The sequence below is a fragment of the Lonchura striata genome, chromosome 1 (assembly GCF_046129695.1).
Source record: "Lonchura striata isolate bLonStr1 chromosome 1, bLonStr1.mat, whole genome shotgun sequence".
NCBI lineage: Eukaryota > Metazoa > Chordata > Aves > Passeriformes > Estrildidae > Lonchura > Lonchura striata.
This window is the reverse complement of record NC_134603.1, coordinates 96408846-96436752: the sequence shown is the minus strand read 5'-3', so window position 1 is coordinate 96436752 and position 27907 is coordinate 96408846. Positions and strand designations below refer to the sequence as shown.

The window sequence follows — 27907 nt, the reverse complement described above, 5'->3', positions numbered from 1 at the left end:
TTTAGGCTTAAATTTTATATACATTATTTACAGTTGTTATCTTTATAGATTGAACCCCTTTTGTTGGACCAGGGAGTTGATTCTTCGTGCTTGGTAGCATGATTGTGTTAATCATGTATGTTTTGCTCTTGCCCCTTATGTTTATTTACATTGCTCTTGCAGCCGACTACAGAATCAACTTCAGAGTTAGAACTGGAAAGGTTTAAAATTAACATGGGGATTCCCCTTCAAGCTGAAAACAAACTTGTTTTCAACTTAAAAAAAAAAAAAAAATCAGACTGGATTGGCAGTAGTCTACCACAGAGAAGACTTAGTATTGTATTCGTCAAGGTTTCCCCAAACACCAAACCTTCCAAGTCAATTCTGTGAAATTAATCTCCCACATCAAATTAGATTCTGCCTCACCCCCCCTCCAAAAATTAGATATGCATCTTTTGGGTTAAAAAAAAAAAAACAACAAAACGTGCACTTCCCAATTCCTGCAAGTTTCATCCAAAAGCTTACTAGCATTATTTCCCCCCACTGCAGCCCATCACCCATGGTCAGCCTTTCCCACCAATTTAGAGCAACTTAGGTTGAAAGTAGTAAAAGAGAGGATGCTCTCATCTTGCATGGCAAGACAGACACCTTTTGAAATCTCCCTCCAGTGACAGAGGCAAGGAAATTACTTCATGAGGCTTATAGTAGCAGCTTTTGACAGACAATCATGCACACACCTACTCCATAGCATGCCTGGTACTGGTTGTGCAGGAAAAAACCCAATTAAATGGAACTACAAGATAATCTTATTTCACTTACAAGGCTAAATTATGAAAAAGATTGAGGAGCAATCTGCTTTGGCCTGTTACTTGTACTGAACTGGAAAAAACAGGAGCTCCAGTTGCAAAATGGCCTTCTCCCATTTAAGAACTTAGAATATTGGGGGATAAAAAATTAACATCAGCAACATATTTTAGACAGCATATGCTTTCCTCAATCCATCTTTGATTTTGTCTCTCTGATAATTTAATACAAATGTCTCTTTAAAAGATTGAACATTTGAGAGTTTGAATTTGCTTTGAGAATAAGTATCTTGGCACTGTTTTTCCCTCACTATTATGCTCGGGGCAAGCTACACACTCAAGCCCTTCCTACCACAGAACTCCAACATAATACAGTGATTTTCTACGTAGCTGCATAATCAGTGCTGGTACAGAAAGACATCTGCCCTAACTGTTACTTCCATTGTTTTCCACTAGGAAGAATGAGCACCGCTTTGCTCCTCAGGATTCTCAAGCACTTCCAGAGTGCACAAGCACTGGTTACATACTGGCAGTACTTCCAGCAACAAAGGCAGGTTTTGTCAATTTAATCTCACTTTCATTATAGTTTGAGGATACTGGGTCTACAGACAATGCCCAGTCAAATTTTTTACATCCTTTTTTACCTCTGCCCTAAGCTGCTCAAATGGAAGGACATGTTGCCCCTTCTGCTGTGCTAAAAATTAAGAGACTCTTGCTGAGCTAATCTCAGGTTTAAAAGAAGAAAAACCCAAACCAAAAAATCCCACCACACCAAAGCCCTGCAAATGAAATTATCCATTGTTCTTTATCCTCTCAAAGAAGTTAAAAGTTACAGGCTTTGTTGATTCTCCATTTATTTTGAGAAATATAAAATATGAAAACTAGTTTACAGTTCTGGCACAAAAAATGATGTCGCAATAAGCACAAAGTTTCTTTTTACAAATAATGCTATATATCTTTTCCATTTAAAAGTGCCTAGAGTTCTTCACAGCAAATAAACTTTATTCACCTATATATTTTTTCCTTATTAAAATATTAGATCTATTTAAATTGCACGTGAACACTTGGTGAAGTAAACTAGAAGTAAATTATAATAAATCTGTATATAAAGCAAACAGTCACTAGAAACTACATGGAATAGGAAAGACTCTCAAAGCCTAAATTGAATCTTAAAGGATGACCAAGAAAACAAGAGACAAGACAGCAACTGATATGGCACAAGTGATTAAATTATTGACAATTAGACAGTAAGTAGAAAGTAAAGCCTATTTGAAGATCTTCATGGAACTAATACACTGCTAAAACATTTCAATGCAGAGGTTTTGTAACATTTAAACTGGCAAGTTTTTTAACTGCTAAACATTTTTCCACAAGATTACAAGGCATCTCCTTCACTTTATACTGGACCTTAAAATGAATGCATTGGTAGATAGAGAATGTACATAATAAAACAAAATTTACACCAAAGGTTGCTGTAGTTGACAATTTACCTTGTTTTGACAGTAAAACAGTGGAGAAGTTTATCAGCTAAAACTAACATCATTAACTTGCAACAGCAGAAACTAGAACAATGAAAAAGATTATTCTTCTTCCTTAGAAAACATACCTTGTCCCAATCTCCACAGCTGCTGGGCAGTTCAACCTACAGTTTCACTGTCAATACAACCACTTACACTATGCAAAATCAGGTCTGCAAAACTGAAGTGTCTATAGATCAGGGCCGTAACTTTCACCTGGTAGTTTTACTTATCCAGATACTTGCACTGAATTCTATCAGTTATGACTGGAAGGTGAGTGGTGATCCAAGATGTCCAACCTGAAAGCTTTAGAGGCCCAGCTGCCACAGTGTTGTGTGTGCTCTGATCTTCTGGGTCATTTTTCTTAAAAGCAAACCCTTAACGTTCCAAGTTGAAGATCCAAAAAATTCAAGTATCCAAAGGCTTACTGGTTTTAAGTCCTGACCTTCAAGCTTGTGCTGGTATCAAGTCACTTAAATAAGCACTTCTTTCAAACTACAACACAACCAATTCACCCATTGTGGCATCTTTTCCAAGTGATCAAAAGAATATTTGGTGTGCATCAAAACAAGAGTAACATAGATCACAGGGTCTGAGAAAGTGTTCCAAGGCCAGGTTGAATGGAACTCTGAGCAACCTGGCCTAGTAGAAGGTGTCCCTGTTCATGGCAGGGGGGCTGGAACAAGACGATTTTTAAGGTCTCTTTCAACCCAGATCACTCCATGATTCTATGAATAGCATTGTTATGTTGCTTTAAGAAACACAGTAATGTTGACAATGGATGTATGATAAATGCTCCTTTATGTCATTCACATTAAGCAGCACAGGAAATACAAATGCACACTAGATTTTTTCTTTTCACTGAAGCCAAACTGTTTAAAAATGCAGGAATACACTATATTCTCAAAATTAGTATTATATTATAGGCATGCACAACCTCACATATCTAAACAAAATCAGGAGGCAGGACCTAAAACACAGGCTTTGTGAAGAATTCAACAGCACCTCAACATTTGCAATCTAATGAGTTTTCACCACTTAAAATGAGAGCGCTAATGTGATCCTCTCCATAAAAATATGTTTATAACCAGGTATTAAAGTAAGTTTAGTCTATGTGAAGAAAATTTGAAAAGTGATCAACCTAATTCAGAGAGGGGAAAAATTAGTCTCAATAAATTACATTCTAAGGTTTACCAGTTAACCACCTAAGAATTTTCATCTCAGTTTAATTTAATACCTCTTCTTAAATAGATATAGAGAATCTCTCTCTTAACAATAGCAATCAAATTTGCCTATTTTGGTTGTTAAATATTACTGTCAAAGAAGTGAAAGTGTCCAGTTTTACACATAATTTTAGATTCAGAGTACTGAATGAAAATGGAAATATGACATTGAAAACACAGCAGTGCTAACAAATATAAAATATGCAGCTTTTGAAAAAAAAAGCAGCTCACAAGGCACTTATACTATAGTGGTCCATTAAACAAACTGTATACATTGTGCACCCTTAAAACATCATTATTATGCATCAAGCTTTTTCAGTGTTAAACAAGATTTATTAGAAACAACCACTGGATTCTGTGTATTTTGAAGCAGTTATTGAGCAGCCTTGTTTCATAAAACGTAAATGAAACAAATCAGAAGTGGGTCATATAAGGACAGCATTTTATGTAATTTCTCATGTGAAAGCTTTTCTGTGCAGTGATAAAATGCAGTGTGGAAGGCAAGTCTGACACACATCTCTCTCCCCTCCTGACCCCTCTGCCCTAAAAAGCTACATTCCTGCTACTGGAAGAGCCCGGCATTTTAATTACAATTGATTCTATCATCAACTACTGGCTTGGCTCATTGTTTGCAGCTTTGAAATTAATGTGCATAACAGTAGCATTAAGCCACTTTCCTTTCCAGATCAAAAACTGGCAGATTAAATATCTGTAAAAATTGTACGTTGTTTCAATGGCTTAAAATGCTGAGTTATAACTGACACACTTGATACTGGTTTGATTTGTTTTTGTTGTTGTTGTTCTCAACATATTTCAAAGGCCAGAAGGGCTACAGACCCAATCACATCTCCTAGGATTTCTCTGTGGGAACGGGTTCTTCATCTCCCTTTAGAAAGTATGCATCTATTAAACCATACTTTTTAATTACTCCCACACTGAGAAAGCTTGGATTATAGAAACATATTTGTGATCTTCAGGTTTCCACAGTCGTATGTTGGACAGAATAAGGAAAGCTGTCATTGACAGAAGGATCTGTAGATTGGCCAAAGGAGACGTTAACATTTTAAATCAAAAGCAGTCCCAAAATGTTAGCAAAAGGTACCAACTTGTTCAGGGGACTTCAATCTACTTCAGCCCAGTCTGTCCTGGTACTTATTTCATCCATAAGCACCAATGTGAGAAAACTTAAGTATTTGTCCAGAATTACCACACATAGTCCATTCTCAAATTCTACTCTGCAGATCACTTAACGAGCTCTCCAAATTCTTTCCAACTCAAATCACCAAAAAAAATTGCATCTAATCCTCATTCACACTTTTGCATAGTTTGGCATTTTCTGGATTTGTACTTTTGTTTTTTCTTTCATAGCTTTTGAGGGGACTCCTCTGTCACACATGCAAGTATTCCAGCCTAAATCCTTCAGGAGCAAAACTGAGTCCCACTTAAGCAGCAAGCTGTCCAGGACCGCTTGACATTCTTCTTTCCACTCAAAGTAAAGATTACTCAGTTTTATCTGCACTTTCAGATTTTTCCCTTTGCATCATGCAGCGACGAACTATGCTGTCAAAACTTCCTAGGTAAAATAGGCCAATGATGCGAAAAATGCCCATGCAAACAACCTGGAAACAGAGAGAAACAGCTTTCAATTCATTTTGGATCCCGGATTGCACCGTATTATTGAGTCATAAAATTTAAAAAAAAACCCAAGTTCTAGGTAGGCATGTTATATAATCTTCAGAAAACAAACTTCCCAAACCAAGCTAACTATGCAGCAGTTCAGGACTGAGTAGCAGCAAACACTCTCAGCTTTGTCACCAACTTGCTGCTTCAGCTTGAAAATACTACTGCAGTTTCCTAAACTCAAGTGCCACAGTATTAACACCCCTTGGATGGAAAGATAATCCATTTCTTCATCATGTTCTACTTTCTGATATTATTTTAAACTACCAGAAATTATGACAACAGGTTCTTTCCAAATCCTACCTGCTGAAGACCTTCAGTAATAGAAGTGACTGGTGACATTCCACTTGTCAATATTGACAGCATGTAACCATCTGATCCAACTGAGCTGTTGAAATTCCCTTGCTGGATGGAAGGATTAAGAAAACAAAAAGTAATTTCCCCAGTTGTGGCAAATCATGATGTGTCTTATTTCAACAGCTACTCTTGATGGACACAGATAACTGATATCACTAACAACAAATACTTAATTGTAAAAAAATATTGCCACAATTAAGAAGCAAAATACTCCAAAATATTCTGGGCTGTACAGAAACATTCCAAAAGGCATTAATTTAAAAATGGAAAAGGAAATTAACTTCTCTTTAGAGAGAATGTACTAAATTACTGCAAATTTTTACAAGATATCAAGGCTGTAAATTTCTTCTTGAGGCATGCTTACTTCTGTAGAAAATACACTACAGTCTTCACAGCTACAAGCGTATTTTAGAAACAGAATGGCACTCTAACTCTATCAGATCACCACCCACAACCGTAATTGTATGACAAATACAGCTTGCCTTTTGTTAAAATTAGCTTTCTTATCACATGAGATTTGCAAGGGGGTGTATTTCAAATGCTAGGTAGTAGGTTCTCTTTCACCTACATCAAGGATTTTTAACAGCAAGACACAGCTTGCTAAGCAATTCAAAGGAGAGAGAAGGGGGGAGAAGACACCAGGAAGAAACCCCAAGCACCAAACAACTTTAATTACTTAACAGTAAAATTGCAGTTCTACAGCTCTTACTCCCAAGCTTCTCTCATTTGTTTTCATTTGAATTTATGCCAGAACACAGACTTTCTGAAACACTGTGGGACTAAATCTGTGGAATGTGGAAGTGAAAGGAAAAGGTGGAGTTCCTGATTCAGGGTTAGGGGTAAAACTATGCAAAGCAGTAGAGGTTATTAGATCTGCTTATTTCCCAACACACACCTGAGAGTACACAAACACTTTCTTGTTTTCTATGTCTCTGCTAATTGCCAGAGTGCATAAAGACCATGTCTGAACTAATATATGATCCAAAGTGTAGAAAGCATAGTATAAATATACCAGATGCTTAAGATGAGAGAGGAGATTAGTTTTCCTTAATCACCAGAGAACAATACTCTGTTGAGGTAATAATCACTTTTAAAACAAAATCGGACATAATTTTGTGTTTATGTGCTGTATTTGTGAAAACACTGTAAAAACTCCACAACTGAACACCTGCTGTAGATGTAAACCATGTTGAAGATCAAGAGTATTTGGAAATGCAAAATAATTGCTGATTTTAGGATTCTATGAGTGTGCTTTATGATCATGAAATTTCATGTTTGTTTCTATTCTGAGGTGCTTTATTAAGCAGGCAGGCATTCCTTAGCACAAAAAACATTGGAGAAAAATCCTCAGAAAGGCAATAAATTAAGAACAGCATTTTATGTGTTTTAATCACTCATAAATCACATACTTCAGATATTAAAAGCCAAAAAAGGTCAACTGCCTTCTTTTATTGTAAAATTATTTTTATATGAACTCATTTTCAAGAAAAATGAGAGTACAGCAACCTTTTGAGGTTACACAAATGGTATTTGATATACAAAAAGTCAACAGTTTAGTGCTTTCAAGTCAGTCATAATCCATCTTTGAGACATTGCATCATACTGATGCATCTTTTTATTCTGTCTGTACAACTTCAGATACCTTTTACTTCTGAGAGACTGTATAAAATCATTTGTGGGCACAGTGGCAAAAGAAGAATAAAGAAAACAGCTCTTGTTCAAACTACCCTAAGAGAACTGTTTTGTGTTAATTAGTTTTACATTTAGCATAGCCATTATCTTACAGTCACAGTCCTAGTCTCTTTAACACAGAACATGCTCAAAAAACCAATTTACTTACTATGGCATCTTTCACTATAACTCTGGCAACTTGTTCTGCTTGGCAAACAGATGAAGTTTCAGAAATTAGCTTCGTCTCCAAGGGCTTTAATAGAAAAACACCAGTTTAAGTTTGACTAACAACACACAGGAGAGAAAAACATGGTAAAATTTTGGGTTGGGGTCTTTTGTCACGGATGACATCACTGCTAGCAAGTGTCACCTAAAACACCCATTTAAACAAAGGTATAAGCATATTTATAAATAATAGTCCAATTTTACAAAGGGAAATAACAACTTATCCTTGAGTAGTACTTTTTTTGTATATAGTTTATTACTACAATGAAAATGAGGCTTTTTTCCCCCAAGTATTTTATTTTCACTAGAAGGTATCAAAACACTTTTAACTATTTTTCCTCAATACTTATAATGATTAATTTATGTTTTTTGCCACAAATGCAGTATAAGATAGGCCTGAATATTTTAAGATCCTATAAAACAGCTTGGGGTTTTTTTTCAGCCCTACTCTAATATTGGGACTAGTTTAATTCTGGAATTATTATTTTTTTAAAAAGCACTTCTAGGGAAAAGTTGAGCAACTACAGATTTCTCATCATCAATTCAAAGTACTACAGTAATTAAATTTCATAGAAAAGGGCCTATTTCCCAATATTTGTAGAATTATGAGTTCTGATTTTTCAACCAAGCTCACTGAATTTTATTATTTTTAGTATGTGTATTTTAAAGGTTTGCCAGTACAAATCACATACAAAAAACCTTCTACGTGCATTCCTAGAGTGATATGGCTCATGTAATCAGATCTCCATTTCACAGCCCCTTATTTACTTTTGAATTTACTAGTCAGTATCAAACAAACCTGAATGAGATACAGTGATATCAGCAGTAATTAAAATACTCTAAATCTGGGGGGAAAATAGCAGCTGTTCAGGACCAACAGCTAAAGTTAATGACATGTTGGGAATAAGGCAGGCAGAAATCGGCCATTAAATGCTTGATCTGGCTACTCAGCTGGCCAAGGCACGGCTGTCATTTGTGATGCAGCTACCTCAATGAAAAAAAAAAAAAGCTTACTGAATAAACACAGGAAAGCTGTATCCTAGCTCCTGACATTTTCTTTTACTATATTCAATAACCACAGAGAAAAATAAGGAGATGCAAGATGGAGGCATATGTTCTAAATAGTATTAAATATCAATATTAATTCAGTAGTATTAAATAAAAGAAACAATAAATGAGTATCTGAAATGTCAGAGCAATCCAATATTGCAGAGATTTAAGGTACACTAACATGCTAGGAGCAAGTCATCCAAAGAGGTCATATAGGCTAAAACAAAGCAGAATCCTCCCCTAAAAGACAAAATATTTTTTTGTCAAATAAGATAAATCTGTCTGAATCTCTTTCAAAGAGAAATCTTAGATGAACAGTACATTCTCCTGGTGCCTGCTGGTGGCCTGAAATAGGCTAAAAATCCTAGAGAATATGCAAGTTATACAAGTATCTGCAGATGTCTAATCCTGGCACTTTATGCGGATGTGTGGGAGTATACATTTAATACAGAATATCTGTATCAAGAAATGATGAAGTAAGAATTGTGTTATACAATCCCTACTGATTCCTATTCAAAGGGTGAAAGACAAAATGTAATTCAAACTCAATTTCCAATTGTACGTGATGGTGAATGTTGAAAAGATGATAGCCTTAGATACCAGATTTCTAGTTCACAGTATGCAAATAAAAAAAAAGTTGATTTTTTTTTTCTGGTTACCTGAAAACAGGGGGCCTGAATGTAATTTTTAGAATTATACTTCACATGTATGGACATGGCAAATGACAAGAGGTGACTAAAGGTCAAAACTTTCACTTTTAAGGTAACCCAAATGAAAAAGGCCTCCTGCTGCTGACACATCCTTTTGAAAAGTGATACTGTCGTTTCCACTATGAACACAGTGCCAGAGAGTTTCCTTTCTACTGTAATACTAGAGAACAGCCATTACTGAACTGGGTCATTACTTGCATTCATACAATATGATCTGGTTGCAGGCTCCACTGGAGGAACTGATGTTTACTTCGATCTGTCACATCTATCACAACAGCCACACATTATCGAAGATGCAAAATGGGAATATTATTTTTTGGTTAATTAAGCTTTAGTATCAAAACAAATGACTTTACAGTTTACCACCCCACAGCAATATTCTGATTGCATGCAAGAATACTTTGGAATGTTTCAGATCTTAAAGGCAAGTATTAAAGCCACAGAACAGGAAACTACACAAAGTTATCCTACAAGCTGTATAACTCTGAATAGTTAAAAACTGGTAAAATTGAAGTGTTTAAGAGTACTTCTTAAAATCCTAATATGCTTTAAAAATACTGATTTCAAAAACTGAAGGACAATTTACCTTTGTTTTACTTTCTTCTGCAAAGCCAGGAGTATCAGTATCTGGAGGATAGGCCACTGTTACGTAGACATTGTAAGGTTTTACCTGTGTTTTACAAAAGCATTAAGTGTTATCTTAATACTGACAGCTTTTACATGTCCCTTATAATTCCATCATTTTCTCTTGTAATTAATAAGTTCAGCAAGCAACAATTCAAATTGCTTCTAGGTTTAAGTACTCAGCAATTTCAAGACTTGCAGCTTTGTCAACTGAGAAACAAAACAGCAAAGATTTTTAAAAGGCAGTTGTGGTGCTTTTTCTAATAAAATCCCCTAAAAACTTTGCAAACTTTTTGATGAATCTTGGTAGTTTTCAAGATACTTAGGAAGAATATTGAAATACTTTGGGTCTATAATTTTACCAATTTCAATTTCTAAAAGAAGACTAAACCACTGTCAAATACCAGTACCCAACATTTATAAACACAAGGCCAAAAAGGCTTTCACAGAGGGGAAAAAAACAACAAAAATGTAAAATTCAAATTTGTTGTCTTTAAGAGGTATACTCAAGTCTCAAGGCTTTTCAACCCATGGCATAAACTTCCAAGAGATCAAAGCCCAAGGAGACAAAAAATAATTGAAAATGTGAGGGAAAATGGAAAGTCTTACATCAAGGATTGTGTTTATTTATGTATTTGTATGTACATGTCATAGAATTACATTATTTAGTGCAATCCTATTGAAACTGCTACAATGTAAATCTCTACCACAATACAAATAAAAACAAACTTTTAATGAAAATATTCAGAGGGCTACCATGAAGAAAAATGTTGTAAAACACTGAGCATTTTTATTTATATTATGAAACATCTATATTGAAAGCAATTCCTGAAATACCACACCACACACCCATAAACACCCTATTTTTAGTCTTGAATAATTCAGTCTACACAAAAGTATGTGTCACCAGTCTGAAGAAAGACCCTGCAATCACACTGTTCTATTTGGCACACCAGAAGTGATTAGAGGCAGTTTTACCCCACATTATTATCCTGATCTAGGCATATGACAGGGACTATGCAAGGGTCTGAAACCAAACAAAGGCATTTTATATATAAACATGTAATTACTCAAATATCTATTCTTGACAGGAAAATGACAAAAGTAATCTTCAAACCAGTTTCATATCTCTTACTACAATGTACTTACCCACCCTGTTCCACTGAACAATGGAAACAGTGTTTGTATCATTTTGGTCTTAAACATAAGCTTAGATCACTGCAGGATAAAAAGCTCATATATATCAAAATATAGAAGGATGAGTGACTGCAAACCCAATTTTTGTTTTGGTGGACAATTCTCAAATTCTAGCTTAGGAGTTTTACAGTTTCATATAGTTCACATACCACTTACCATGGACACTCAAACAAACTGGTCATCTCATGCATCCATGTGATATCTTCAGTACCATTTTGCACTTAGAACCTTGAAGAAGGCTTTTAATCAAAAGTCTTAAAAACCTAGTCCTTTTAATTAAAATAAAAATTAAAAAAACATCTGCACATGTGGTCATACTCAGTTTTAGGAACAGACTCAATCTATTCCCTCTTATGCAACTGAAATCAGGTTAATTTCTGCAACCCATGCAGAGCAATAGGATTGTACTGCTGCCAAACTGGTATTGCCAAATGAAGTCAAATAACAAAAAGACATTAGCAAAGCTGCACAATACAAACCCCCCTAACCCTATTTAAATGAAAATGTCCGGTGCTAAACAGAACAGTCAACACAAAATTGTTTATAACCAAAATGACTTAAAATAATTGCACACATACCTCCATTTGCAGGGCTTCAGCCAACCCTCGAAGAGCAAATTTCGTGGGGGAATAAGCTGTATATCCAAACAGGCCTAACTGCCCAGCCTGAGATGATACAAAGACAATCCTTCCCATTCTGCGTTCCTTCATGGTAGCAATTACTGCTCGGCTTGGGTAAACACTGCCCAGGTAATTGACTGCCATTAATCTCTGTACAAACAATATGAATATTGGAGTATTTGAGCCTCAGATCCAGAATTCTTCAGCTGTTTGGTCTTATTTATCAAAAAAAAACCAAAAAACTACTTCAGTCTGCTTTAACAATCAAGTTCACCAGATCTTTTCTGGCAAAAGAAACAACTGTTTTCTATTCTACAGCTTCATAAACTGTTTTATAGCTAAAAATCTCACTCCACGCCAAAAGAAAGCCTGGAAGTCTTAATAGCATCCAGGATACTGATAACACTGTGAACCATATGGCCTTGAAGGAAAAAGAACAATATTTCAGGGAAAATCTAACCTGAACAGCCTCCAGGAAGCAATCCATTTATGCATGACGGATGAAAACATACTGAAAGTTTAAAGAGCTTTCTAAAACAGGAAACAGGAAAAATGCTATGTATTTACACATTTCAGAGATTTTATTCTTTGCCAGGATAAAGGGAAGTCTTTAATTTCATTCTCTACAAGACATAAAACACAACCGATAGCCTACACAAGCAATAAAATGGATTATTCAAATTTATTATAAAATTATGTCCATTTAGTATTTTCAAATGATTCAGCATTGTCTGTAGATTAATGGAAGTCTGAGGGCTGTGGGCAAAAAGTAACCAAAATAGAGGTGTTTTGGGGTGGCTTTTTTGTCTTTTCATCAAAGCAGAAGCTTCTCAAGCTGAAACAATTTGTGCATCTCAGAACTGAACACCGAAACAGCTGCATTTTTTCTTGAACAGTTTAAAATATTTTTTAAAAATCTTCAATAGAAAAAAAATTAAAATATGTGAAATCCTTATGGGAGAAGTTAGAGGCAACCTTTGCAAATCTGAAGAGATTCTGCACAAGCTAGCATAAGTCAAGTGTAGCACTGTTCAAGTCTGCAGACATGGGAATGCAATCTAATTGTTAGAATGGTTAAATAAGAAATTATAATATGATAAAATGAAAAAGTATGCTCACTCACTTCAAAAGAATTCACTTCGATATCCTCAAATTTTCCTGTAACTGATGTTCCTGCACAGTTTACAAGCATGTCAACTGGCCCCAACTTCTCCTGAGCCTGGAAGAGGTGACAGAAGTTAATATATATTTTTATGAGGAAAAACCTTCCTATATCACTGTACCAAGTAAGAAACTATTTCCAACAGAAATAAAACACACAGGGATAAGTTTCTTAAGATATATAGGTGAATCAGTTATTTTCTCACCTGTTTTAGAACATTCTCCACCTGTTCGTAGTCTTTAGACACATCAACAGAAATACAGAGTACAACCTAGAAAAGGAAAGTGAAAGCACTTTTTCACAACACAATAAGTCCAGTAATTGCTGACTTAGAGCCTTTCAAAATGAAACAAGCCCAATGTCATATCTTTTCCACACAAAAAAAAAAAAAAAAAAAGCCTTTTAGACAAGATATTCTGCCTTCTAGCACATTGGAGAAAACAGTTTCTGCTACCTCCAAGCTCCTCCCTGTCACAGACAGGTTCTAGTATAAATAAAGATTGCATTAAAAACAAATAAGCACCTCATGATCTTCAAAGCATTGACTCATGTGCAAAGTACAATTTCTAATTTACTGTACTAAGACACAGTAACTATTGACCAAGTTATTTACGTGAAGTTAGTAAAAGCTATTTTAACTAAGACAATCAAAATTCCCTAGTGATATGTTTAATTTCCAACAGCTAAACCTAAGTCAAACCACTTGTATGGCTTAGGCTCATCTTTAAAGAAAAAATGTTTTTTTCCACCTCATAGCAAAGCATGGTTGCAGTGTTAGTTGCTGAAACAGCAGCACCAGCACTGCAAAAAAAATCTGTTCCAAAATTTAGAAAGCAAGTGTTAAAACCCTGCTAATTTTAGTACTCAAAATGCACAATACCTCCTTATTTCATGGGGTTTTTTTTAAGAATAGTAGTAAACCTAGTTGCATAATATTTAATTGGGACAAAATGAAAATAAAAATTCTATGAGTAACTGACTCATTGCAAAGTGTCATAAATATCTAAAAAAGTGAAGGCATGTGTACATATTTACATCTTGTCTGAGTATCAGACATTAAGGGGTTTAGTTTGAAAGACACAGAAAAATTAAAATAACCAGGGAAGAAAGAAGCAGAGGAGAAGGGTGGGCAGGAAGGATGAAGGAAAATAGATTATACTGATATGGATTTTTTGCAACTAAAAGTTAGGTCCTGTTTTCCTTGAAAGTTACTGACTACTTTCAGCAAGATGGTCTCAGAATCTAGGTTTTCAAACATCTTCAAATCAACTTCTGGCCAAAGAAAGCAGTGCTTCTTTTGGGTTACTACTTCCAAACTGTAAGACTGCTGCAAACACCAGGTACTGAAAAATAAGCTACTCTCTCTGCTAAGCCATCAACAGAGCTCTGGGGCAATTCCTCATCTTGAACAGAAAAGCCATCTCCTATTGCAATAATAGGAGGGATTCCAGTATTCTTATTCCAACTTCTATTCTTTCTGTTACTTTGGTCAGTTAAAAGTCAGAGATTACCAGTCACTTATTACCAGTAGCTGGTAATAAGTATGCTCATGACCACTTACCATGGAGCACATGGGCAAACACACACACACAAAAGCTCACCACAGTGTCAGTGTCACTAACTGCTTTGGCAGCCAGCGATTCGTCAGTCCTGCCCCTGGTCAGACTGTGACACTTCTTAGCTGCATAAACAGAATCTGCCTGCCATTCCTGTACAGCAGGTTGGCTATTCCTGCCTCCCAGCATTGTGTGCAGTTGGACAGCAGAGTAAACTTGTGGCACAAGTTATTGGCAGGAATCCCCTTAAGGCATTTATTACACTTTGGAAACATATATCTTTTCCCTAAGTTTAAGAACAGAACAGCAGCTGAATGCAAACAACATTGAATTATCATTTGGATATCATGGTTCTCTATAAAAATTGGAGCAATTTGTTAATTTAACAGATTGCATAGATTAGTTACACTGTGAGCAACACACTCAGGAACTACCACAGCTTTTACTGACTACTATCATGCTCTACAATCCACATCTTTGCTTCTATTATAACACATTCTTTCTGCTACCATATACTAATTACCTGTACTCCAAAATATGGACCACAGATCCACATCTAGGACACTAAAAGTTGTCTTATACCCAGCCCTGCTCTTTATATTTTGTTCTAAATATTGCATGGTATTAGATCATTAATAAAGCTTTCCCCAGTAAAAGATAAACTCAACCCTCAGTAAAGTAAGTGAGACTATTCTAGATTAGAAAAAGGATTTTAAAAATACTGGGAAAAAACTCAAAGGGTAAGGATTTTGCCACAGTCCACACCTACATCCATAGAGGTTGCACCATCAGCACTCTAAATCCCAAGGAAAGCTGAAACATTAAAGGTACAGATACACCAGAATCTGGTTATCAATGCTTGGTTTCAAGTATGTGTCCAAGAGCTGAACAGTGACAGCACATGCCCAAGAACAGTATTCTTTCCTGAGGATCTCTGCCTCTTGACATGGGACCATTCAGTGTCTTCAATGACACAGACAATGAGCTCTGCAGGAAGCTTGCAGATGACACCAAGCTTGGTGGTGCAACTGACACAGACGAAAGACAAGATGCCATCCAGAGGAACCTCAAAAAGCTCGAGAAGTGGGCTCTTGGGAATCTCATGAAGTTCAACATGACCAGGTACAAGGACTGCACCTAGATTGGGGCAAATCCCCCCCTGCCATTGATGCAGGTTGGGAGATGAACTGATTGAGACAGACTGAGAGCAGCCCTGACGAGAAAGGCTTGGGGTGCTGGTGGATGAGCGGCTGGACATGACCCAGCCATGGGCACTCACAGCCCAGAAAGCCAAACATGTCCTGGGCTGCATCCAAAGCAGCATGGGCAGCAGGGCCAGGGAGGGGATTGTGCCCCTCTGCTCTGTTCCACCTGGAACACTGCATCCAGCTCTGGAGCCTCAGGAAGCACATGGACCTGTTGGAGGCCACAGAAATGACCAGAGGGCTGGAGCATCCCTCTTAGGAAAAGGGCTTAGAGAAGGGTTGTGTAACATGGAAGAGGCTTCAGGCAAACCTTACAGCTGCCTTTCAGTATCTAAAGGGGGCCTGCAAGAAAGCTGAAGAGGGGCATGTGATGATAGGACAAGGGGAAATGGCTTAAAACTGAAAGACAGTAGGTTTAGATTAGATATTAGGTAGAAATTCTTTACTGGGACACACTGGCACAGGTTGCCCAGAGAAGTTGTGGATGCCCCATCCCTTGAAGTGTTCAGGACCAGGTTGGATGGGGCTCTGAGCAATTTGGTCTAATGGAAAGTGTCCCTCCCAAGAGCAGGGGAATTGGAATGAGACAATCTTCAGAGCGCCTTTCAGCCCAAACCATTCCACGATTCTGTGATCTACTAAAGGTAACAGTCAGTGTATGTCACCTATACCAGGCATCACCTTTTTCTACAACCTGAAAGTAATCCTTGTGTACATCTTCTCTGTTCCTCTACTGTCACTTTAGAGCTCTTGATCTGTTGCTCCAGCACCAGCTCTGTCCCAGACTCCCTGCCTTCTCCAGTTCTGTTTTTTCCATTTGGATCAGTCAGGCTTCCCTGAGACCACATCCGCAACCCACCAACAGCTACAGAGGGGCCAGCCTGCCCACCACCTCTGCTGCCAATTGCTTCACCTGGCTGCAAGCCTGAAATTGATTCTGCAAAAAAACTCCTAGTCAGTCCACACTGGAGCTAGCTCAGCCTTGAAGATGCTTTTGGATATTTTCATTGAACCTCCTAGGTACTAGCACCAAATAATAGACTTTTAGAAGTCAGCACCTACCAAGCTAGGACAGATTTTAACAAAAACATCTTGACACAGTGTTTGACAAGAGATTAACTGCAATGCTAAGCTTGGGAAACTGCTAGAGAAGCTAAAAGAAAATGGTTATCAGGATTTTTTTTTTAATGGGCAAAATACAGCTTCTCCTCACCTCAAATGGTTTAAGATTTTCAAACAAAGTTGATCTGAGTAAGGCAGCATGCACAGAAAAAAAAACCAAAAACAAACAGCTTCAGCCATTTGACAAACATTTAAGAGAGCAAAGACAGAATCTTATCTTATAAATAGAGGTATTAAAAATTTTTGTATCAGCTACTATACTAGCATTTTTGCCTGCAAATATTCAGCTTTTTTTCATTGCTTCTTTTAAACAGAATATCTACTTTATCAATTTAAATCTCTAAAGTTCTTGAGAACTTCAAAGTAAGTTCTCAAGTGTAAGTAAATTATCAAATCAGCTGGGACTGAGGGCCCCCTAAAAATTATGGACAAATTACTTTTATTTGTCATCATGAAATGAACTTAATTACTAAGTTAATTTTATGATCAGCAAAGTTCTGAGCACAAGAAATCAAATATGTTAACAGTTTCAGTACTATTTCCCATCTCCTCTTCATTATTACTAGTAAGAAAAAAATTGTTTTACTATTTCACCTCACACAGCAAGCTTAGCTATTCCAAGCTAGTACTTCTGCAAACTCTAAACCATTGCCTTCATGCATGAGTGCATTATCTATTCAGCAAAGCAGCTTCTGTGTTTAGAAGTCTCTGAACTTCACAAATTTAATTTGTGTAACTGGTACAGTAATTAGACAGGAAAAGGAACAAAAGTATAACATAGTGAAATAAACCTGGGAACAAGCAACTAAACTTCCTTCCCAAGATAGATGCTGTATTTATGAATTGCAAAAACATGGTATTTGAGGAAAAAAAAAATTTGGTTCTTCCACTTCATTTGAAAGAATAAAATGCTCATCAAATGACAGTAAATTACAGCTATCCAAAAAAGCAGTCTACACCTACAGATGAAGACATCTCCTTCTAAGAAAAGCAGGCTAATGCACTAGCTAGGCAACATCAAATATAGCAAGAGCTCAGAACATCTAATGTAAACAGACTGGTATTCCTGAATCCAAATACTGAGTCCTCACTCAGTTTTGCCAAACAGCTTTGTTTTAAATACAGGACCAGTGAACTGTGTTGTAGTCACTGTCTTAAACAAAGCACACAACAGCCCCTCTTGGCATCGACCTTACCTGCTTGTCATTAACAGAGTACTTTTCTATTTCCTTCTTCGTCTGCAACAGCTTATTCTGAAATGGACACAAAGACAACTGTAACATAGTTCTGAGAGCAGTATTAGTCCTCAGTACTTCAATAAGGCTTAAACCCTAAAGCCCCCCCCAAGTTATCCTTGAATAGTTACAGCATTTTACTGTAATCATTTTGAAGACTTACAAAGCTATGAAAACAAGAAATTTATCAAGAACTCTGTTTTTCACTTTCTGTTCTAAAGCCAATAATGACTTCCACAGATTTAATGATTTTGTTTTATGCTACAGAGAGCACCTAACACTGTAGGTATTGATTCTTCTCCTTTATTTTGGCTCTATTTTATATTTATGTGATATTACATAAACATTCCTGCAGAATAATCACTGGCATGAAAATCTGGTAAATTCAAAGTGTAATAATCCTTTCAAGAAAAATTCGCTTAATTCTGACTACATTCAAGGTTGTATCATCTAAGTCCTCAAGTGTAAATAAATTATCAAATCAGCTGGGACTGAGTGCCCCCAAAAATTAAGTGCTTTTGTTTCCAGAATAATTAGGTTTTTTACAACAAATAAAACAACAACCTGTCATGAAAACAGAGTAACTTCAACTAAATTCTGAATACCTCTTATTTTTAAAAAAAGCAACAACCAAAAAAAATAACCCAAAAAACCCACAAACAAAACCAAAAACCCAACAAAGCAATGCTTTTTCTTCCAAAGCTGTCTTGATTAAGAGTTTTCCACTAGTAAAAAATATGATATAATGCTGATTAGACATCAGTACAGTTTGTGAATTTTAGAGATGATTAAACTCCCACATGTTACTTACTGTAGGGAAATTCCACAGGTTTAACCAATATAGGGGTTTTCTGATTTTGTGCTCTGGCACAAATCTATACAATGATATAACAAATGCCAATAACAAAAGCAATAGCACTGGCAAAGTTTTAAGGCAAGCTAATCACGAATTCAATCTTGGGCTATGCTTCTTAAAAAGGCAACCACCTCTGCTATTCAAATGCATTAATCTGGAATGCTTAGGGTCCCCTTAAAATATACACTGAAGAAGTATGAATAATCACCAATTCCAAAATTATTCCCCACCTATACAGATTTTGTGAACAGTTTAGCCAGTAAAATGACATGTACACTCACCTCATCCCTTGCAATCAGTGTTATGAAAGCACCTTGCTTATAGCATTCAATAGCAATACATTTTCCAATTCCACTGGAGCCTCCAGTTACCTAAAAGTTGTTTGAAAATACCAGTGTTAGTACACTATTCTCATCCCTTCTCACATATGCATGAGTCAAATCACATGAAAATTATAAAAACATACTGAGGTTAAAGTATCGCCCAATGAGACATAAATACAGAAGATGCACTAAGATCTGAATAGATCAATGAGCTTTTGCTTCTACCCTAAAACCAGTTCTACCTCAGTGGTAATTTTTGGCCATTTCTGTTGTCAGGCACACTTAGACCACTGCCATGTGGTTGCTCATATGCTCCATAGGTTATTTCTAAAAGCATGTTGTTAGAAGTTTGAAATCATTGTGAATGTCATGATAGTGGCCACAGTAGAAACAACTTGTAAAATCAGGTATTGCAGATTGTTTTCGGAAGATGTCATAATGTAAACATAAACAGAAAACACCTTCTTTCTTATTAAAGGAAAAATCCCATTCATTCAACAGTTGGCCCTTTGTAGTGTGTTTTTTTCAGTTCAAGTCAGAACCTTGAACTGCCCCCATTCCATCCTGCTATTTCAATTTAGTGGGGATGCCAACATCTAAACTTCCATAACCTTTTCTTCTTCCTCCAAGCTGTAACACCTGGATAGCCTTATACACAAACAGGAAGTTAGTATTTCATTAATATTAGACAAATATAGGTTGATGGCTACAGTCCTGCATCATATGCTGCAGGAATGTACCCTATCAAATCATACCAACATATAGATGAAGTCACCTTACCACCTCTCACTACCCTCAATAAACCTACTTATGAACTGCCTGTGGAACAAGATGTAGGTGACAATCCTGACCTCTCTTTTTGACTAAAATAAAAATGTCTGCCTGACATCTTTAGGTGACTTGGATCAGTCTCAGTCTGCATGTGTCTTTACTTCTAAGACACTGGTATCTTTCTTGTATGCCCAAGTTATTTGAATTTTCCTTAAACAGCATATTAAAACTCATATTGGGAAAACACTGGAACAAAATACCTAGAAGCAGTTATTTTAAAGAAAAACACATAGATGAAATGAGTTCAGAAGAACAGGAAGAAGATTAAATTCAGATTTCTTCAGAAATCAGCACCTTTTGCTCTCTGTCAAAACCTTTCCAAAGACTCCAGTGAAAGGTTACCTCTTCCATTTTAAGAATAATTAGTGTACCAGTGAAGATCCCAATCTCTAACTACACATCCTATCAAAAGCCTTGTGTTGTCTCCTCAATAGGCAATGTCTCAGTTTTGTTTTCAGAGATGCATTATCCTCAAAATTCTTTCCATTCCTGGAGGCAGTAAAGTCAGAAGAGTCAGAAGTACATTCCCATGAGTCACTAAACTCTTCTTTCATTTGAGTATTTTACCACTAGCCTTCAAAAACACCTTAGTGCAAATAAAATAATCCCAGCAAAGTTTTACGATACAATCCACAGCTCCTGATTGGTTCATCTTGAGCCGTAAATGGGCACAGTACTCACAAAGATTAATTCTGGCACTTAAGGCTTCCTCTGTTATTAGAGAAAACTGCTGCAGATTAACTTCTGACTGCAAGATCAGCTTCGCACTACCCAAACCTTTGAGGTTAACTCCAAGATGTGTATCCTGTTCTGGAAATGCAAAACCATATCTGTAGTATTATGAACCAACAATGACAGCTTTCAGAATAAGTAAGTCCATAAGAGTGCGAGTGTCAATAATTGATTTGTGACTTTAGCAGAACCACAGAACTAATTTAATGATTCATTATGGAAAGAAGCAACAAATACACTGAAATTCTTAAAGCAGATTGCAATATTTCAATACATATCTGAAAAGGTTAAAATAGTTTGATACATTCAGGCAGCCCTCAGACCCACATTATGTGTGAGATGCTTCTACAGATCAGCAGCAGGTACACCAGCACAAATCAATGGGCATGGAAGACTGCTCCAATTCCAATTTTTGGTGAGACAGCTGACTAACCAGCACGAACTGGCAACTATCAGGAATGGATCAACTACACCAGTGCTTGAGGAACTCTCTGCAGGTGACGGTACTGGCACCAAGCCTCCAGCTTGTCAAACAGCGCTAATGTTCACGTCGGAAAGAAAATGTCTGAAGTCATGCAAGAACAGAAAGAGGAAGTTTCTATTTACAGTCACAACCAAGAACACTGGACAGAGCTCATGTCAGATTGGCCAATGATAAAGTGCAATATCAATTAGCTGGGAACTTTAGCATTTAGGTGGGAGGCTGCTACAAGCACATGGGAGGTTGTTACTAATACATCTTTAAGGAGCATTCACTGTAAGTGTTAATGTAATAGCAAAAAAAAATCCCCAACACCAGTGAAAAGTTTGCTTTGTGCTAAAATGAAGTTAACCTAAGCAAATTTTTGAGGTCTGTTAGTTATGTAAGCTCCTAACACATGCTCAGAACTAACAGAAGAGCACACACCTGCTCTGTTAAAGACAACATTATTACAATGACTTACCCTTGCGGGCCAATGGTGCTACACTGCTACTGCATTTCATTAATTTTGGATATTTGAATTTCCACTAATCCCATTTTTAAATTTTACTGTAACTCAGCCTCAGAGGAGTTACCAAAAATAAAAATCTGGCTGCTGCAAGTCAAATCACAGATTAGTATTTTGACAAGAAGGCACAATTAAAACTTAGTATTAATTCAGATCTTCAGAATGCAGCACTTGAGCAGCATTACTGAGCTGTTTCTATGTTTAAAAACAACAGGTACCAAACTAGGTATGCCAAAAAGTGCCTGGCTCCAACTTGTTGAGCTATGATCCTTGAAAATAGAGTTAAAATTTTAAGTCTCAGGATTTATTTCCCTCTTTTAAATGGAAACAGTGGTGTGAGATACAGAGAATTGATCTATTAGATCTTCAAATTTGAGATACAGGTAATTAATTTCATTTGATGCGACAGTCCAAATCCAAATTAACTGAACTGTCATCAGGAATGATCAAGACTTGATATGGCATCTCCAGTAGAATTTAATAATTTTCACTCAGAACTGGATGCAAGCTGTCTTCATGTTTTTAGACTGATAGAAGGTTCTACTGAAACAGAACGTGTCTTCAATCTGCTCTAAGTGGTTAGCACGCCTGACTAGACTCAAAATGACCTCTTGTTGAGCCACTCGGATGTGTCCAAACCACAGATCTTATCACTCCCAACACAGGAACGACAGTGCTGAGACACCAAGATGGGCCTTCCTTAAAGCTGACCACAGCTACCAGGCTGGGCTCCGCACAGAAGTGAGGAAATTACTGGACTAGAGATGACCCATGTACAGAAGGGTTCGGCACGATCATCCTGAACTACATCCACATGAAAAAGGGCCCTTGTCCAACTAAAGGGGAGACAGTCCCGAGCAAGTAATGTCTTTCCATTTCCTGCCATCGCTAATCTGGACTTTGATAACTGCATTCATAACACTGTGACCTCAGGGGTTTGGGCTCTTCTCAGAAATTCAACTTGGTTTTAGAAAGATTAAGGCTGAAACAAGGGGAGAAGATCAACATTCATATTTCAACACGGAATTTTTACACATCACTCAAGAATTTTTGTGGAGAAACTTAACAGAGAACATGTACAGAGAGCAGGTGTAACATCCCTGACAAAGGGCAATTAAATATGGTCTGAACAAGCTTAATGAAAATGCAGCAATGGTGACTGCCTTAGCTTATTTTCATATTCCTGTCTACTTTTACAGCCAGTTACCAAAATACTAGCTTATTCTCACAGAATCCGTGACATGTACTAGTTTGTAGCCTGAGACCAAAGGAGAGAGATAAAGCCAATGGCAAAATAAGAAATGTATTAAACTACCTTCTGAATCACAAAGCACAAAGAAGTTTAGCACATTAAATTGCATCTCTACAGCACAAAAAAAACTTTTACACCCTTTCTTTGAGAATGTTTTACTAGTTATGCAAGAAATCAAAAAGTATTAAGCATCTAAAAAGCATTTTGTTTAAAATAAGCTAAACCTAATGCTTAAGAGCAGAGAAGGCCCTTATCATATAATGGAGTAAAGAAAATACATAGCAGATAAGGATAGGGTGTGGGGGAGAGGGGGTGAGGAGCCCACAAGATTAGATGATGAGTAATTTGGAGTTCTCTAGACTCTCACTCTGAAGAGCACTCCTTTTCAAAGAAAAAGGGACTCTTATAATTCTATGATTTCTCCAGAAACCATGTCTCACCTAACATAGCAAGGGCTTCCATCATGCAAACGCGCAAATGACTGTGGGAGAGGAAAAAGAAAAAAACCCCTCAAATTTCTGCTTCAAATTCCTATCCCAAATGGCAGCCAGAATAAGTTACTCAGACATCTCCTAACCATAATTACTAGAAGTAAAGAGAAATAATTTTTCTGAAGGATTTAAAATGAAAAGAATGCTGACTTAAGTTGAAAATAACAGGTATGTAACAGCCTCTGAAATTGCCCAGTGACCTTCCTTCAGAAATGTAACACATTTCATTATACTTTCAACAGACCCCTAGAAAGAAAATGTTTCTAGGGAAGACTGACTTTTTCTGCTTCAGTAAAGCAATTTATTCAGGTGTATTTTGAAAAGTTATAGTGTGCAATGACAATCACTTGCCCTCTTGAAAGGTCTCAACTAGCTGCGTACACAATTTGCGAGCCATTATTCTTTTATTTATTTCGATAGTGGGTTTAACTAAGGCCTGATACTTGAACAGATTTTGATCTTTTTCTGTGAGAAGACTTCAAAGAAACCCTTACATAATGTTACGGTCCTTAAATATTTTCATGAAGTTTCTCAGCCATTTCAGTAGCAAAGAATGTTCACTCCCACCATATGGTTAAAGAATTCACTTTACACACACAACATGGGAAGTCTTCTTGAATAGTATTTCCGATTTACATTACCATCGTCCAATACTCTTCCTTATGCATGACATTAGGGAATCTGAAATCCACAAGTACAAGTGTCCAGCATTATTAACAGCATCTACACATCTAAGAACTAGTGATCTTCAAACCAACAGCAGTTCTACAAGCAGTGACATCAATAAAACTGTTTGCCTATTTGATGATTTGTATCATCAAGTTGGATGTATCTTACAGCCTTTTTCTTCATCAATATATTCATATAGTTAGTTTTCCCATTGAACTCCTAATTTTACAGGACTCGCAGGAATACTGTTTTTCAGACTTCTAGTACTACCAAATTGACCTTAAACTGCTAGTTAGCAGCAATGGTTACAGGGAGGCTTCTCCAACAAAACCAGCATTTTCAATGTGAATTTGTTTAAATGAACCCTTCTGATTGGAAGAGCCAGTACAGTAGCTTTTAAAGAGTTTAATCACTATACAGAATGAACAAAACTCCATGTAATCACTGCATATATAAATAAATAAAACCAACCAACCAAAATCCATTTCACTTTTTATGTTTGCTATTCAATTTCTTCACAAAAGTCACAGAAAGTGTGTAAGTTTCCTTCACATTTGCCTCAAGAATCATTAGTCCTGCAGGGAAAGAGCCACAACCTAAGAACCTTAATGCAACCTTGAACACACCTCACGCAGAATATGATGCTGTAAAGCCAGTTACAGCACCCAAGTTACCACCTACTGCATAAAGCAACTGGGAAGCACTGTTACAATTTCAAAATATCTTAATCATTCTGGGGACAGCCACATCCTCCAAAGAGGAACTCCAAAATATAATAATGAAAAAAACAAACCAAAACTACTCACAGTAAATTTAAACAGTAAACTGCAGCTTCTCTGCACAAAACATACCCTGAAGATCTGGAGGTAAACTAAGAAAGCTAATTCTAGGATCCTGAATCTTTTGAACTGCTTAACTCATTTGCTGTCATGTGCCCACATCCCTATTTTGTGATGCCACCTGAAAAGACCTCATCTTCTGTTCCCCTCTTCCCAAGCCACACGCTCCTAAGACTTCCAGCGATGTACTACTCATGGACTCCTTCAACAGTATGCTCTTCCAAAGACTTCCTTCTACCACCTTGTCAAAATATTGCTCAAAGACATCCATATCTATCTATGTGCTTAAAGATGAAAGGGCGCCCAAGTGTCATCTGACCACTTCCTTTGTATTAGTTCTTCCATTTCCTCATACCTGACTTGGTTTTTAGACCAAGGAGATAATAGATTTGGCCTTTGGTTTATGCGTGTGTACACACACCACGTCACTACCCCGAGAGATGCTAACAGAAAAGAAAACTCGAGGCTTGGAGAGTACAAAAGGAATGTCTCAAAAAGCCAGCGCTGAGATTGGAAGATGGTGACTCAGACCATCGCCTTAAGCCAACCGGGACACGCAGCGGTTGTCAGAGCCATCGGGACAAGTAATTTCCTTATCACCCGGGACTTGTGGCTCCCGGTGTTTTGGTAGCTCGGGGTGCCTCCGCCAGCTTTCCACGATTCCTCCCGGACCCGCGGGCACTCCCAAGGCCGGCGCTGCCCGGCCGCCACCCCGCTCCGGGCGCCCCAAAGCTCCCTTCCCCGCTCCCGCCGCGGCATTCCCGCAGCCATGCCCCGGCTGCCGGCGGGACACTGCCCCAGCCCGGGGGCCCAGCCGCGCCCCCACCTCGGAGAAAGCGGCTCCCTTGCCTCCTTCCTTCCCTTTCCCGGCGCAGGGCGGGCGGCTCGGGAGCCATCCCGGCGCCGAGGCCGAGCGGCAGCGCCCGCCCGCTGCCTCCTCCCGCGGCGGAGCGGGCCGGCCGCGGGACCCCCGGGGCGGCGCCGCACTCACCACGACGTGCGCGCCGGGCAGCTTCAGGGACTTGGGGCTGATAAGCGGCGACACCATGTAGAGGAGGAGGACGAAGGCCACGATGAAGGCGGCGGCCAGGAGCAGCATGGCTTGGGCTGCGCCGGCGGAGGAGAGGCGGCGGGCGAGCGGGGTGCCGAGCCCCTCGGGCGGGTGTCGCGGCGCGGGGGTGGCGGGGCCGCCCGTCCGCTGCCCGTGCCGCGGCGGGACCGGCGGGGACGGCGCTGCCGCGGCGGGAGCGAGCGCGGCGCGGAGGAGGCGGGCGCGGGAGGCGGGGCCGGGCCCGGCCGCCGCTCCGCCGCCCGATTGGCTGCCGGGGCGGGGCGCGGGCCGCGCGCCGCCATTGGCCGGCGGGCGGGGGGCGGGCGCGCGCGGGTTGGCGGCGCGGCGGGGCCGGGCGCGCGGATTGGAGCCCGCGGCGCCCCCGGGTCAGGGACGGAGGCGAAGGGCGGCGGGAAGCGGGAGCCGCTCCCGGCGCCGCGGGCGCCCCCTGCGGGACGGCGGCGGTGCTGCGCCGCCGCCCCCCGGGTCCGCCCCCGGCGGCCTCTCCGCAGGGCACCGAGGCGCGGCCCCGGTCCGCAGAGCCCGGCCTTGGCGCGGTACCGGCGGCAGGGCGGCGTGGGGCGCCACCGGCCCGGCCCGGCCCGGCCCGGGGCTCGCCGCTGCCGCCCGCCCCGAGATGGGCGGTGCGCGCCGGCTCGCCGCGGGGGCGTGGGCTCGGAGCTCGGCCCTGAATGCCCTGCCCCTGAGCAGGGAGCGGCCGGCCTCGGGATGGAAAGGAGGGAAGGCGCTTGATGTTGGCTAATCATACAGCCTTAGAATGGTCTGGGTTCCAAGGGCTTAAAGATCGCGTCGATGCAGCCTCCTGCCGTGGGCAGAACACCTTCCACCAGAACAGGTTGCCCAAAGCCCCGGCCAGCCTGAATGCTGCCAGTCATGGGTCATCCACTGCTTTTCTGGGCAGCCTGTTCCAGTGCCTTATCAGCTTCACAGTAACACAGTTCTGTATATCCAACCTAAATTTCCCTTCTTCCCGTTTGTACCCGTTCCCCTTTGTCCCATCACTACCGTTCTTGACAAAGAATCCCTCTCTGTCTTCCCTATGCGTTCCCTTCAGGTACCGGGAGGTTGCTCCGAGGTCTTTACACAGACTTCTTGTATGGAAAGTATGAAGCACCTGTTTGTACACCAGCTTCTTAATACATTGCCTGAGGTTACCAACTGACACGAAGAAAATTGTGGAGATGTGTTGGAACGTCCCTGCAACGTGCGCTCAGAATGGGATGTGAGCAGAGAGCTCTCCCTTGTATGGGAAATATCGTGTGTCAGTGAGGTAGAATGCATAAACCCTTTATGCAAGATAATTAATAGACTTTATCACGGCGTGTTTTAAAGCCTGTTTTACATCATCACCCCAGTAAAAACAGATGCAGGTTCTGTGGGACTTGGTTTGCACAGGGATTGAGTTCCACTGGGTTGTGCTGGCTGCAGTTGAAGCTCATGCAGCTCTCTTCTGAATCCAAAATTTTCTTCAGCATGGTGTTCCCTGCTGAGTGAAACTACAGGTTTTTCATGTTATTGACATTAAAAGAAGATAAAGCAGTTTTCAGCTTTAAGGCAGAATATTGGAACAAATATTCAAACAAAACAAAAACCTAGAGCAGTTTGAGTAAAATAATTCTGTATATTTGACATAGACATTTAGATATTTATTTAGGATATTTTCATTTAAGTTATAATTATTTGTAACTTAAAAACTCAGATTATTTTTTCGCACTAGTTAATGCAGTCACTAGTTAAAATGCACTAGTTAAACTGCAGTCCTTAGCTTGTACAAAATAGTTCCCCCCTCAAAAAAAACCTCACAAAAACAAAATAAAACAAAGGAAAAACTAAAATCCCCTAGGCAAGAGGGTGTGCAGAAGGGTGTTGAAAGTAATATTGTAGAGGAGGAGACTAGAACTAGTGAGTAGGTGGAAA

The 27907-nt window shown here is 39.0% G+C and overlaps 1 protein-coding gene across 1 annotated transcript; it reads right to left on the bottom strand.

Moving 5' to 3' along the window:
- Nucleotides 1-1619: 1619 nt before the first annotated feature.
- Nucleotides 1620-26115, bottom strand: KDSR (3-ketodihydrosphingosine reductase). Its single transcript, XM_021530557.3, has 10 exons — nucleotides 25910-26115; nucleotides 19074-19163; nucleotides 17898-17954; nucleotides 13024-13089; nucleotides 12780-12875; nucleotides 11615-11806; nucleotides 9802-9885; nucleotides 7400-7483; nucleotides 5506-5607; nucleotides 1620-5141 (listed from the first exon to the last, which is right to left on the bottom strand). Exons 1-10 carry the CDS (start codon nucleotides 26015-26017, stop codon nucleotides 5022-5024), a joined length of 999 nt encoding a protein of 332 aa, XP_021386232.1. The 5' UTR covers nucleotides 26018-26115; the 3' UTR covers nucleotides 1620-5021.
- Nucleotides 26116-27907: the final 1792 nt, after the last annotated feature.